At 39.9% G+C, this 14,962-nt stretch overlaps 1 protein-coding gene across 12 annotated transcripts in view; it reads left to right on the top strand.

The window, feature by feature from the left end:
* Positions 1-14,962, top strand: part of setd5 (SET domain containing 5) — a 144,702-nt gene that overhangs the window by 73,115 nt on the left and 56,625 nt on the right. For all 12 annotated transcript variants that reach the window (XM_055648108.1, XM_055648111.1, XM_055648101.1 and 9 more), the window contains 4 exons: positions 4,689-4,900; positions 5,582-5,640; positions 9,559-9,746; positions 14,234-14,272. In XM_055648108.1, the coding sequence (XP_055504083.1) occupies positions 4,689-4,900; positions 5,582-5,640; positions 9,559-9,746; positions 14,234-14,272 (498 nt within the window). The remainder of the gene's footprint in view (positions 1-4,688; positions 4,901-5,581; positions 5,641-9,558; positions 9,747-14,233; positions 14,273-14,962) is intronic.

The following is a 14,962-nucleotide window of genomic DNA, read 5'->3' as shown; positions in this document are numbered from 1 at the left end:
GGCCCCACCGTCCCGACCCACGGCCAGGGTGCCCCGACCCACAGCAGGAGCCGCCCTCGACCATGCTTTCACACCTTCTTGTAGAAGGTTAGCACGTTCTATTCATTTTCGCCTGTGCATTTACGAGTTTTGGCTACTGCGTTTTGTTGGCCTGCTCGTTTTCCTTCCTCCGGTTCTGGGGGGGGGGGGGGGGGGGGGGTCCTGTGGCGTCACCTGATGGTCAGACCACTTGTGGTCGAACTCTTGTCAGTGGTTATGAGGGCTGTCATGTGACGTCATGGGTTAAGGGGAGTGTCCTGCTACATAAGCAGATCTCACCTTGAGATCGCGAGTCGCCAGGTAGCTGAGCTCGAGACAACACCCTCGCTCAGCAGCAGCAACAATAACTGATATGTTAGAGGACCAAACTTGCATGTACACCAACCATGTAACGTCTAAATTACTCTGTTTGTTACTGCTACACCTTCAATGTAAAAGTGCAAAGGCATGTTGGTTAACTGATATTAAATCAGAAAATACTGCAGACACTCAGCAGGCCAGGCAGCATCTGTGAGAAAAGAGAGAGAGCTAATGTTTCAAGTCAAAGATTTTTTCCAGAGCTTAGAACGAGAAAATATATTGATTTTTGTATGGGGCTTGATTGAAAATGTTAACTACATTTTTACTTTCATAGATGCTGCCTGACTGGCTAAGTGTTTTATTTCAGACTTTATCTTGTTCAACTGAGGTTTCCATTCAAATTGTGGAGAAATATTTGGTATAAATGTTTAAAACAAAGGCATAGGAGAATTGATAGTTTCAAAATTTGTAAAGTTTAAGATGAATAGGAACGTGAAAGACTAAATGTGAAATCTTGAGAATGGGGAACTGGACAATTTTATTTGAACACAATGACACATGAAATAAACTTGCACCACCAATAAGTACCAATGCACATTGGATAGTTAAATGTTACAAGTTCTACGGATGCCTTCTGTTCGATGCGATTTCTAGATATTTTCTTGTATAACCAAACAAAACAATAACAGGAGCTCAAATGGATTTTTTTTTTAAGAGTAGGAGGAATTCCTTATCAAATATATTCATCATCCAGTATTCTGAATAATCTGGATCTATATCCCTAATTTTCTTCTGTTATTCAAATGTTATTTAGCAATACCATGCACATTTCCACTATTAGATGTACAAATCTGTTATTAGAATAAAAACATTCTATCCTTTATATTTTAAATGCACTAATAATTAAAATATCACTGAAGAGTTAAATTAATTAGCAATGGCATTTGAGTGAGTAGTTGAATGTTTTGGACCTCCGGAGTATGAGGTGGGGCTTTAATGTGTTGATACTGGTGCTGATCGGACAATATAAATCTGTAATTTGAGGACTGAAATCAATTTTTAAATAAATCTGGAAATAAAAAGCACTGTTTCTGTCCTGCATGTTACTGGGGTTCCTGTTTTATAACGGTTTTTGGAGAACAAAAATGAGGAGCAAAAGGAGATGTGTGGGGCAACTTTTTTTTGCACAGGGTGGCGAGTGACTGGAACACATTGCTGGAGTTTGTTGTTGAGGCAGATACAATAGTGGTATTTAAGAGGCTTTTGGATACGTATATGGTATATCCAAATGGATATATGGCAGGGAAAGGAGGGAAATGGATTATGCACAGATGATGGTTTTGGCATCATGTTTGGCACAGACATTGTGGACGAAGGTCGTGTTCTTTTGCTGCACTGTTCTTGTGCTGCATTGTTCTATGTTCAATAGCAGGACTCTTGCATTAAAAAGTGCAGTTTGGTTGTTGGGAAACTATACGAGCAAGAGAAGGTAATTGCCATAAGCAAATTAGTTAGTAAGGCATTCATTCACTGTCACAAATAAAATAACTATGTAAGCCATACAGACTAAAAGTAGAGTCTTAATTTAGACACCTTTCATTTTTATAAAATTTTATAAATTTTTACCGAAGCAAATTATTCTACAAACTGGTAAGTCTTTAGAATGTGGGAGGAAACCGGAGCACCCAGGGAAACCCCACGTGGTCACGGGGAGAATGTACAAACTCCGTACGGACAGCACCCGTAGTTAGGATTGAACCCGGGTCTCTGGTGCTGTAAGGCAACAACTTTAGTTTAGAGATACAACGTGGAAACGGGCCCTTCGGCCCACCTAGTCAGCGCCAACCGGCACTGTAATTCAGCAAATCTACCTCTGGGTCACCGTGCCGCCCTGTAAGCGTTTTTTTTGTATGTAACCTAATTAAAACTTGTTGAAACTTCATCAGATATAAATTATGTTTTCCACTGGAGATTTGCATTTACAAAAAGTTGTTTTGCAAAGATTTCTGCTCTGTACACAGATTTAGTTAGAATTGATCCTATGGGTTTTAGCAACTCACTACACCATAGCCTTTTGCAGTAAATAATTCACCCTGATTAAATTGGTGTACCATGCTCAAGTATACATTTTCCTTTCTCTTCCAATTTCCCTGTATCATAACCATCAATAATATTGTTAAAAACAATATTTTTTGTGCTAATTCAAAGCAATCAGTTATGTTACATTGGATTTAAGTGTGACTATGCCCAAAACATGCTTATTGTTCTTGGTAAATGCAGTTAAAATCCTTATGTAATGGTAGATATATACCACCACCACTGCAGGGGGGTAGTAATTTTTCTTCAAAAGGTTTTCTCTGCGCATGTTCAAACCGGAACAAAATTCATTTAATTTTCATCATATGTTTTGCATTCCTTTAAGTACTTACTGCCTGGTGAAAAATGCAGCCTTATTTGAACTTTTCTCTATTTTCTTTGCATTCTGGTTTGTTCTCTTATTCAGAAATGCATAGGATTTTCTGCACAGAAGGTTTGTCATGCTTATGACCATGCAGGGATTTCATCTCAACTTTCTTGTCGTAACTCCATATCTCTCGTCTTTCTGTTTTTTTTTGCCTTTTTACTCACTGATATTTGTGAAACACTATTCTCCAGATAATGTAATTAAGTTGACTTGGAGCTTTCTATTTGACTAAAAACACCATATTTAGCTTTTATGACGAATCGTCTGATAAACAAATGGTGTGTTATCTTTCTCCTGCTTTATTTCCATTTGTTAGGGGTTCTCAGTGCTTTGTGAGCTGAGATCTGCCATATTGTAATCACAAACATTTCAGTAGAAATTGAATAGTCATTAAATCCTTTTCTAAAATCCTTTTAACTGCTTGTGTCAGTGGCTTCTATTGTTGGTGCAGCAGCTCCATAATTCCATAACTAGCTGAGAGGATTCCTATACCTTTTGCCTTGTATCTTTTGGATCTATCCCCACGGGTAGTTTCCATAAGTACTAAATTAAGAGAATTGTTTGCTGGTGGAAAAAGACCCTACCCTGCAGGGTTTTAAAGAGCTGATTTCCTCAAAATTGTTTATACTTTTTAACCTGCATCTTACAATTAAGGTCAGATTTCTGAATTCTTGCACCTCTCTACAGTTTACGTATGTTTGGTCCGAGAGGTACTGTTGGCTATTAATTCTCTTCATTATGAGAAAAAAAAGCACGATTAAAATGAGATATTTTCTGGAAGGAAAATCCTCTTCTTGGGATATCATTTCAGTGCTGCATTCAAAGCACGGTTTAATAAGAAAACCTGGGTGGTTTCTTAGGTTTTGTAACCAGCCTTAATTTTAGTTAACAAATATGCTTAAAACTCTTGCCTCAGAATATAGTGTTCTCTTCATGGCGAGTTTGTGTCTTGGCTCCAATATTTCCTCATGTTTCTTGGCCCCCAATTGCATATAGTCTCTACCCTGGGAACATTGTCTACATTTAGGAAATGATGAGCAGTTATTGGCTATAAAACACTTTAAAAGGGAATTCCAAAGAAATTGGATCAAACTAAAATTAATGCATAAGTTAGATCAAAAGAAACATCTTGAGATAAAAGCATATTCAAATCTTGTAAATCTTAAAATTAATTTGCTCTAACTTCAAAATTTGCTGCAAAAAAACTTAGTTTATTACATTTAAGGTGTCTCCCTGGCCAACTCTTCTGATCACCAAGAAACTATACTCTTGTTATGTGTATTGGAACTATTATCTAAATTGATTGAATTGAAGGGAAAAAAATCAATCAAGTACATTTTTTCTTACAATTCTGTTCCTTTGTTTTGGCTTGCATAAAACCCATTTTCTTGATGAGATGGCTGATATTAGGAATGGTCCATGTGGGGAACCCATGCACCATACTTATTTCTGAAATAAGGAAGTGGGAAAACCTTTTTTTCTACCAATAATAAATGTTTGGAATATTTTGAAAGGAAATTGGTAACAATCATATATTGACTGTTACATGCAAATAAGGAGTTTGTTTGTACTGTTGTTGAAATTAGAATTTTTTATCGCTGGATTGAAAAGCCAAATGCTAACTCATTGATACTTTATTTTGTTGTTTTTTTAAACTTATTTCATTTCCTAAAGATTTTAATTGTTTATTCATTTGTGTGTGTGTGTGTGTGTGTGTGTGTGTATATGTGTATGTGTGTGTGTGTGTATGTATGTGTATGTGTGTGTGTATGTACGTGTGTGTGTGTGTGTGTATGTATGTACATGTGTGTGTGTATCTATCTATATATATATTTATTTATAATATTTGTTTAAAAGGGCCATAATGTTGTTGTTTTGTTTAAAGGACCATAACTATGGTGCTCCTCCTCCTCCAACACCCCCAGCTTCACCACCTGCACAGACAATAATCGCCCGAGTTGAGTTGAATCGATTGCGTTGCCCACGATATGATGACAATTCCGAGGATAGCGACAGTTCATCTGAGGACGAGAACCTTCCCTGGTGTCATTGCAGCTTAACCCAGGATGGTTTTATTATCACATGCGAGAACTGCAGGTACGAAATAAACTGAATGAACAGAATCATGTTTGTTGGCGCACCAATTTAGTAGCATTAAATGCCAAGGTCAGCAACAGTTTGGAAGTGGAATTCAGCATAATCCACAAGATGTGTTCATGATAACATTGAAAACAATTTCAAAATAATTCCTTTAATTTTATTATTTCCTCATGACGCAGAAGGAGGCTATTCAGCCCATTATCTATGCCAACTCTCAGACCTATTGTTTTTCACTAATTTTCCTTTTAACTTACCCCCAAATTCCCATCAACTGTACTCTCCTCCATAGGCCAATTAGACTCTTGGCTCACACGTCTTTGGGGTGTGGGAGGAAACCGGAGCACCCAGAGGAAAGTCCTGTGGTTACATTGCATGCGTTCAAATGTATCGCTGACAGCACAGGATGTTTGGATCGAACCCAGCTGCTTAAGCTGTGAGACGGCCGCTCTATTACACGCACTTATCGTATTATTCTATATTTCCCAATGAAGATTTTAGCAATATTTAACAATCCCATTTTATGCCTGATTTAGATTTTCAGAGTAACGCCTTAAAAATGTTTAAATGGTCTCTCATGATCCTTTCGCAGATGCTATATTTATGCTGGTTTTAAGATACTCTGTCACAACTTTGGTTGTCAGTTACTCATTGTGTTGCTGTCTGCATTGACAATCACAGGGGCCTAGACAGGCGAAAGGTTATCAGACTCCAGCGCAGGAAGCAGGAGAATGTGTCTGGTAAGTAGAAAAAAAGGTCATTTAGAAATTTCCTTTGGTTTTTATTTTATTGATACTAACTGACATCAAGGAAAATAATTATTTGACATAACTATTATTATGTTTTTCTGTTCCATTTGTATTTTGTACTTCATTCTGATTTATTTGAATTTTGTATTTTAAAGAACTATTAATCATTTCACTGACCAGCTTGGAGTTTTTCCCTGTATATCATTGTGAAAGTCAAACACATATTATGAATCGGTTAACATTCAGCTGAAGTGCATTTAAATTTCCCTGCACTATTGATGATTCCATTCTTTCATGATTGTACATGTATTTCTTATATTTTTAAAAAAGCACGACATTTCACAGAAATTTGAATCATTGACATTGTGATGCATTGTATAAATCAGCTGTTGAATATTTTAAAAGCTTGCAGTGCTGTTACAGTTTTTACAATTGTTTTATTGTTCTCAAACACAAGCTATTTAAAAAAAAATGTACTTATCCACTACCACACTGTGGCACCTTTTGCAGGTGAAAGTTGGACAAGCCTAGTGTTTAAAGGTTTGCTTGGTTCTGTGTTGTAGGTCCCATTTCGTTTAAGTTCATTATTATTGTCCTGTGGACCAAGGAAGAGTGAAAAAAGCCTCGTCTGACATGCTGTCTAAGCAAATTAGATAATAGTTAACATAAATCCAATCGAGCCAAACTCAAGTACAATAGGTAGAGTGAAAAATACAGAGTGTAGAATGTAGTTATCAACATTGTAGTGCAACAGTTCCTGAGACGGGTCTAATGTCCTCTCTGAGGCAGATGAGAATCAGACTGTGCCCTAGCCTATGGAAGGATGGTTCAGAGGCTTGATAATAGAGGAGAAGAACCTGTTCCTGAGTCTGGTGGTACGCGCTTTCAAGCTTCTGTATCTTCTGTCCGATGATTTTCCTGTGTTAAGAAAGCTAAGCACAATAATCAGTAATGTATTTTGTGCATAGGCTCTAATTTTTAAGTCCAACATAGATATTTGACGTTGGAAGTATAAAACTTCAGGAAAAAATCTAAATAGTATATCTCGCAACTTGATAGCATTCAGAGGCACTATGTACAGCACCAAAATATTGAAGTCTTACAATGTATACATTTTTGTACTGATACATTTTTGTTCGAGCAAATGGATTAAAAAAAAATTAAAAGTGGAAATAAAGTCAATTTTTTTGTAATACATCTAACGGAGCAGAAAAGGAAGTTGAAAGGTGTACTAGTGGCCAGAGGACATAGGGTTATGGAGGAACTGAAGGAAATTAACATTAAGCAGGGAATGGAGTTGGGTAGACTGATGTGACTGGAGGCTGATAAATCCCCAGGGCCTGATGGTCTGCATCCCAGGGTACTTAAGGAAGTGGCTCTAGTAATTGTGGACGCATTGGTGACCATTTTCCAATGTTCTTTAAATTCAGGATCAGTTCCTGTGGATTGGAGGGTAGCTAATGTTATCTCACTTTTTAAGAAAGGTGGCAGAGAGAAAACACGGAATTATAGAGCAGTTAGCCTGACATCAATGGTAGGGAAGATGCTGGAGTCAATAGTAAAACATGAAATAGTGGCACATTTGGATAGCAGTAGCAGGATCGGTCCGAGTCAGCATGGATTCACGAAGGGGAAATGCTTGACTAATCTTCTGGAATTTTTTGAGGATGTAACCAGGATAATGGACAAGGGAGAGCCAGTGGTTGCAGTGTACCTGGACTTTCGGAAAGCATTTGATAATGTCTAGCATAAGAGATTTGTGGGAAGAATTAGAGCACATGGTATTGGGGGTAGAGTGCTGACATGGATAGAAAATTGGTTGGCAGACAGGAAACAAAGGGTGGGAATTAACGGGTCCCTTTCAGAATAGCAGGCAGTGACTAGTGGGGTACCGCAAGGCACGGTGCTGGGACCACAGGTATTTACAATATCTATTAATGATTTGGATGAAGGGATTAAAAGTAACATTAGCAAATTTGTAGATGACACAAAGCTGGGTGGCAGTGTGAACTGTGAGGAGGATGCTATGAGGATTCAGGGTGACTTGGACAGGTTGGGTGAGTGGGCAGATGCAGTTTAATGTGGATAAATGTGAGGTTATTCACTTTGGAGTCTGGTGGGCAAAAAGCTTCTGTATCTTCTGAAGGCAGATTATTATCTAGGCTCTATTTTGGTGATCAAAACTTCAGGAAAAAATCTAAAAAGGGAAAGCATTCAGAGGCACTATGTACAACACCAAAATATGGATCTTACAATGTATACATTTTGGGGGTTTTGTTCAAGCTAATTCAAAAAATTTTTTTAAAGTGGAAATAAAGTCTTTTTTTTTTGTAGTAGAAAGGATGCAGGTTACAGCAGGCAGTGAAGAAAAGCGAGGGAATGGTGGCATGGGACTGGAGGGCTGATAAATCCCCAGGGCCTCATAAGGGTAGGAGTGTGGACGCATTGAGTGTAGGTTCAGGATCAAAGAGGTCCTTCTGCATTTGTAAAGGTGGCAGGGCCCCATCGATGGTAGGGAAGATGAGTGACATTTGGATAGCAGTAGCAGGATCGGTCCACAGCATGGATTCACGAAGGGGAAATGCTGCTAATCTTCTGGAATTTTTTGGTCCCAGGATAAGGGACAACAGTTGCAGTGTACCTGGAGGCATTTGACATTCTTGCTATGGTATGAGGGATAGAAAATTGGTTGGCAGCGGAAACAAAGGGTAATTTACGGGTCCCTTTCAGAATAGCAGGCAGTGACTAGTGGGGTACCGCAAGGCTCGGTGCTGGGACCGCAGGTATTTACCAGGTTTATTTGGATGACCGGGATTAAAAGTAACATTAGCAATTTGTAGACACAAAGCTTCATATGTTGATAGATTGGAGTGGCTGGGCTTGATACTCTGGAATTTAGAAGGATGAGAGGCAATCTTATTGAAACATAAGATTATTAAGGGTTTGAATATGCTTATTTTACCGGGATGGCGGGACTTTCATATGTTGATAGATTGGAGTGGCATGTTCCCAATGTTAGGGGAGTCCAGAACCAGGGGCAATAGTTTAAGAATAAGTGGTAAGCCATTTCAAATGGAGATGAGAAAAAACGTTTTCACACATAGTTGTGAGTGTGTGGAATTCTCTGTCTCAGGGCAGTGGAGGCTGGTTCTCTGGATGCTTTCAAGAGAGAGTTAGATAGAGCTCTTAGGGATAGCAGAGTTAAGGTATATGGAGAGAAGGCAGGAACGGGGTACTGATTGTGGATGATCAGTCATGATCACATTGAATGGCAGTGGTGGCTTGAAGGCTGAATGGCCTACTCCTGCACCTATTGTCTATTGAAATATATGTAATCCTATTGTATTCCTTAGCTCCAAAGAAAAAGAAGTGAAGTTTAAAATAGAGCGAGGAGCAAATTTGTTTTTTTCAGCCCTTGCTCATGAGGGGATGAATTTCGAAAAAGCAGAACATTGGATTAAATAGTTACAATGAAGAAACATAATCGGCTATTAACGTAAGGGACTAATGTCAGTCAGGGAAGTCAGGCGAAGTAATTTTGTTTGTGAACAAATGCTGCGCATTGGACATGCTGGCAATTTATTTCCTTGCATTTAGTTATTTTGGGTTCTAAATCCATGAACTACACGTTTAACCTATTTTAGGAAAAGTAATCTTTGTTATCAGAGGGAAAGTAAGTAATATAATGTATGTTTGGTGTTAAAATCTAAGTGGCAGGTACTCTTGCAATTAGATGATGCAACTAATTGATGCAACTTGTGGCTCTATTGCATGATTGAGTGCTGGTAAATTGTATTGACCTTCTGTCTCCAGCACTGTAGCACACCAAGTTTAAGGTAATTCTGCAGGCCAATCTAAGGAAATTAACTACTTTTTAAAAAAATATCATGTGATTCCTTTACCTTATAGTTGGAGATAGCAGTGCAACTGAGAGTGGGGATGAGGAGGTGTCACCATCAACTGTGTCATACACAGCAACGCAACACACACCGACTAGCATCACACTCACAGTCAACCGTGTGAAGAGAACCAAGGCAAAGAAGAGGAAGAGAAGTACAGAAAAATCAAAAAATGCCCCCAAAGCCAAAAAAATAAAGGTGGGTATTTCAAAAAAGCACGTGCACTTTTGTCAGTACCTATTATTTTTTTCCGGGATTGCACCCAGAATATCTGAAAAGTGGTGATTTATGAAGAAAATATCAAACATCTAATTTAATCAAATGAGCAGAGCCTGTATTGTCAGCAAGTAGTCAAATAAATAACCAATGCAAGGCTTGCCATCATGAGTTGTTTTTATATTTACTAGAGAGAAGGAGATAGTGCTTTTGGAAGACTTGCTCTATAATATGCAGTTATTGAAACAGTTGATGGAACAATCATATATGTGTAGAATACATAAGTTTCAGAAGCATAGTAGAAATAAAACTAAGATATATATCAGTGAATGGCAGTGCTGGCTCGAAGGGCCGAATGGCCTACTCCTGCACCTATTGTCTATTTGTCTGTAAAATGGAATTCAACTCAGACAAGTTCAAGATGTTGCATTTTGTTAAGTTATTGTGTCTCAAGAGTTTGAATACGTTTTTTGAAGAAGTGACGAAGAAGATTGAGGGCTATGCGGACTTTAGCAAGGACTTTAGCAAGGCCTTGTAACTGGTTTGGAAAGTTGTATCTCATGGGATTTGGGATAAGCTAGTCAATCGAATACAAAATTGGCTAGGTTGTAATCAGAGGGTGGAATTGAATATAGCAGTATGAACATTGACTTCTCTAACTTCAAGTAATCCTTGCTTTCCCTCTCTCTTTAGCCCTCCCCCTTCCCAGTTCTCTGACTGTCTCCAACTTTTTATCTGTTTGCTGTGATGTTACCTTCTCCCAGCTAACAATGATCCATTCTACATTTTCCTCGATCTCCATTTCCTTTGACCTGTTTTCGCACCATCACATTTCCTTATTCCCCCCCCCCCCCCCCCCCGTCAGTCTGAGTAAAGCGTCTCGACCCCAAACATCAACCATTCCTTCTCACTGCCTGTCCCACTGAGTTACTCCATCATTTTGTGCCTATATTTGGTGGCAGTGAATAGTTGTTTTTCAGATTAGTTGCTGTGACCAGTGGTATGCCGCAGGGATTGTTGCTGGATCCACTCTTGTTTGTCATTATGTTAATCATTTGGATGAGACTATAGACGGCATGCTTTCTCAGCATGCAGATGACACCGAAACTGGTATATTGGACAGAGAAAAATTTACAATAAGATCTAGAGCAGGGGTCAGCAACCTTGTTGTACATAGGGGCCGGATCCCATGTCTGTGAGCGGTTGGAGGGCCGCATCAAATAAAGTTTATTTAATAAATCTTGGCATTTATATATTTATTAATACAATGCGCTGTGAGGTTCAGGTCTGAGGGACGGGGACTTCCTGGCTCAGGGAGATCACATAACGGGGGGGAGAGAGAGAGAGCGCCTGGGACGGAGCAGTCTGTATTCTGCCCAGTAGCTACCCGCCAACCACATCCTCCACTGGAGGAACTCTTCACCCCCCCCCCAGCGGCACAGTCCTTTCACAGCCGCTTCCCATCTCACACAGTTGCAGGGTTGAAGGTGTGCCAGGTTCCGTGGAGCAGTCGCTACGAGAGTGGCATTGCTCGGCCAACTCCACTCCAGTGGACGGCCACTGTCCGTGCTGCCCCGGCGGAAAGCTGCTCCGTCTTCCCGCCCCGGGAACCGGACCTGAGTCCTGGTAGAATGTCGCCATCAGCAAACTGGACCTAGCCACCCAGCCAGAGAATGTAAATCATCTACCAGCAATTACGGATAGACTTGGCTATCCCTCAGTACAGCAACATCTTTCTTGATGTTACTGTACTGCGGGATAGCCAAGTCTATCTTTCTTGGCTAACAATCTAACCTTTGGCCTCCAAGACACTGATAAATAGGCACCAGACAGCCACACTAAGTGCAAAAACACCGATTTAATTTTGTACATCCTATTAATACAATTTAACATAAGCATCCACTACAGTGGAATCAACATGGCTCACTGACGACGGTCCGATGTTCAGGCTAAATGTAGTTTTGACGCACTCACAGTCTGCGCTTGTTCAAGGTCTGCCTTTTGCTGATACAAAAAAAATAGTGGAACCGCGCCCACCAAAGTAGGTGCGGGAGGAAAATACTCCTGCTGGCCGGAATGGTTCCGGGGCGCGCTAAACAGCAGGCACCGCAGCCGCTGCAAATGCAACTTCACTTTTAGATCATAGGTGCGGGGAAAAAAGTGTACGACCACGATGGCTGCCAAAAAAAAACCAACGCCTGCGGGCCGGATGATTTCCAGTTACGGGAAACATTTGGTCCGGAGGCCGTAGGTTGCCAACCCCTGATCTGGAGCAACTGTGAAATTGGGCCAAGGAATAGCAGATGGAATTTAACTCCAGCAAGTGCAAACTGTTGCATTTTAGTAAGATAAACCAGAGTAGGATTTGCACAATAAATGCAGTGCTCTGGGGAGCTTGTTCTAGTACATATAAGTATGTAGACCTCTGCAAGGGGCAACAAAGCCAAATGGTGGTGAAGATGGCATTTGACATGTTTGTCTTCATTGGTCAGGGCATTATGTATAAAAGTTGGGACGTCATGTTACAACTGAATATGTCATAGGTGAAAACAAACGTAGAATATCTTGTGCAGTACTGGTCACTGTTGGGAGGACGTCATTGAATTGGAAAGGTTGTAGGAAAGATTCACAAGGATGTTACTGGGACTAGAAGGCTTGGATTACTAGGATAGACAGGATATGAGGGGTATCGATAAATTGAATGGCCAGAGTCCCATTCCCAGTGTAGGGAAGACTAAAACGAGAGCCCATGAAGTTATGGTGAGAGGGGAAAATTTTAAAAGGAACGTGAGGAACTAATTTTTTTCACAAAGTGGGTGTGGGTATGAGGAACAAGCTGCCAGAGGAAGTCGTAGAGGCATTTCAGCAGGTACACAAGAAGGAAAGGGATATGGGCTAAGCACAGACAATGGAACGGTCAGGTAAGCATCTTTGTTCGCATGGATGAGTTTTTCATGCCATGTAGCACTTAACCAGTTCTTGCTTCAGCAGGATTACAGGTCCACTACTGTTCACATATTTAGCATGCCATTTTATACATCCCACTCAGATACCTATTTTACAGTGGATTGTAAACATTGGTTTGGAATATAAAGTTATTATGCTACTGAATACTGCCACAGCTACAGTGCCCACCATAATGTTTGGGACAAAGACCCATCATTTATTTATTACAAATCTCAATTGTGGAGTACAGAGGCAAATATATAAACAATGGGTATTTGTCCCAAACATTATGGAGGGCACTGTAATTCTCAATGGCAATCCTTTATATAAATGTTATACTCCCATCTCAGATGTAGTAGGCATCTATGCTTGTTGTTGCAGCAATACATTAAGCAATACATAGACTCTATTAAATTCCACCTGAATGTTTTAATGGTGCCCTGATAGGTGCTACAATTGCTAACATAAACAATAGTTTAGCAGAATATTAATTAAACTTTACACAGATACTGCCTGATCTGAATGTTTCCAATATTTTTTGCTTTTATTTCAATTGAAAGTAAATAATTATTGTGAAAGATTGAGATTGCCTATGGGACATAAACGCTTAGATAAGATAGGAATTGAGGCATAATTGTAGTCATGCAGCACGGAGACTCGTCCCAACTTGTCCATGTCAACAAAGATGCCCCATCTAAACGAGTCACATTTGAACGCATTTGGCTCTTAACCTTTCCTGTCCATGTTGCTATCCAACCACCTCCTCTAGCAGCTCGTACCTTATACCCGCCACCCTCTGCGTGAAACAGTTTCCCAATTCCGGTTCCTATTAAATCTTGCCCTTCTCACCTTAATCCTACGTCCTCTGGTAAGGCGACAGATAGCACAATGGGCTAAGAGTTCGGCTGGCGACCGGAAGGTAGCCGGTTCAAATCCCGCTTGGAGTGCATACTGTCGTTGTGTCCTTGGGCAAGACACTTCACCCACCTTTGCCTGTAATGGAATGTAATTACGGCGGCAGGCGCGGGCACACCGCGACGCCCTGTGTCTCCCTTTCAAGGGAGATGCTAAAAATGCATTTCGTTGTCTCTGTACTGTACACTGACAATGACAATAAATTGAATCATTTCATTTCATTTCATTTCATTTCTTGAATCCCGTACCATGTGCAAAAGAGTCTCTGCATTCATTCTATCTATTCCCCTCATGATTTTACACACATCTAGAAGATCACCCCTCAGTCTCTTGCGCTCCAAGGAGTAAAGTCCTAGCCTGCTCAACCTTTCCTGAAACCTCAGGCCCTCGAGTCTTGGCAACATCCTCGTAAATATTTTTACTCCAAAAGTGGCCTCACCAACATCTACAAGAAAACGCAATGAAGCCACAGTTTGTATTGTTAAAAGGTTTTTCAGCATTTCCAAAATTCCTGTGTGTGAGTAGATTAGATAGATAATTAATGAAGGATGATTGATTAATAAATCCACATTTCCACAATAACTACACTATGATTTTGTTGTTCATAGGCCTTTCGAGAAGGGTCCAGAAGATCTATGAGGATGAAGGTATGGCACGAGAGGTTTATAATGTTAATGTTAGTGAGCAATTTTAGCTAATTCCCAGATTTAGTTCTTGTTTCAGCAGGATTGCTGGTCCACTACTGTTCACATATTTAGCATGCCATTTTATACATCCCACTCAGATACCTATTTTACAGTGGATTTTAAACACTGGTTTGGAATATAAAGTTATTATGCCACTGAATACTGCCACAGCCACAGTGCCCTCCATAATGTTTGGGACAAAGACACGTCATTTATTTATTACAAATCTCAATTGTGGAGTACAGAGGCAAATATATAAACGATGGGTATTTGTCCCAAACATTATGGAGGGCACTGTAATTCTCAATGGCAATCCTTTATATAAATGCTATACTCCCATCTCAGATGTAGTAGGCATCTATGCTTGTTGTTGCAGCAATACATTAAGGAGAAGAAAGGCTAAGGAAATTAATTTGGCCTTTAAAGAATGGATAGCTTAATTACAAAGAATGATTTGAAGCCCAGAATTTTACATTTTATTTCAATGAATAAACATAGAAACATAGAAATTAGGTGTAGGAGTAGGCCATTCGGCCCTTCGAGCCTGCACCGCCATTCAGTATGATCATGGCTGATCATCCAACTCAGTATCCCGTACCTGCCTTCTCTCCATACCCCCTGATCCCCTTAGCCACAAGGGCCACATCTAAC

This window comes from Leucoraja erinacea, chromosome 16 (assembly GCF_028641065.1).
Source record: "Leucoraja erinacea ecotype New England chromosome 16, Leri_hhj_1, whole genome shotgun sequence".
NCBI lineage: Eukaryota > Metazoa > Chordata > Chondrichthyes > Rajiformes > Rajidae > Leucoraja > Leucoraja erinaceus.
The sequence above is the reverse complement of the archived record's forward strand: the minus strand, read 5'-3'. Positions and strand labels throughout refer to the sequence as shown.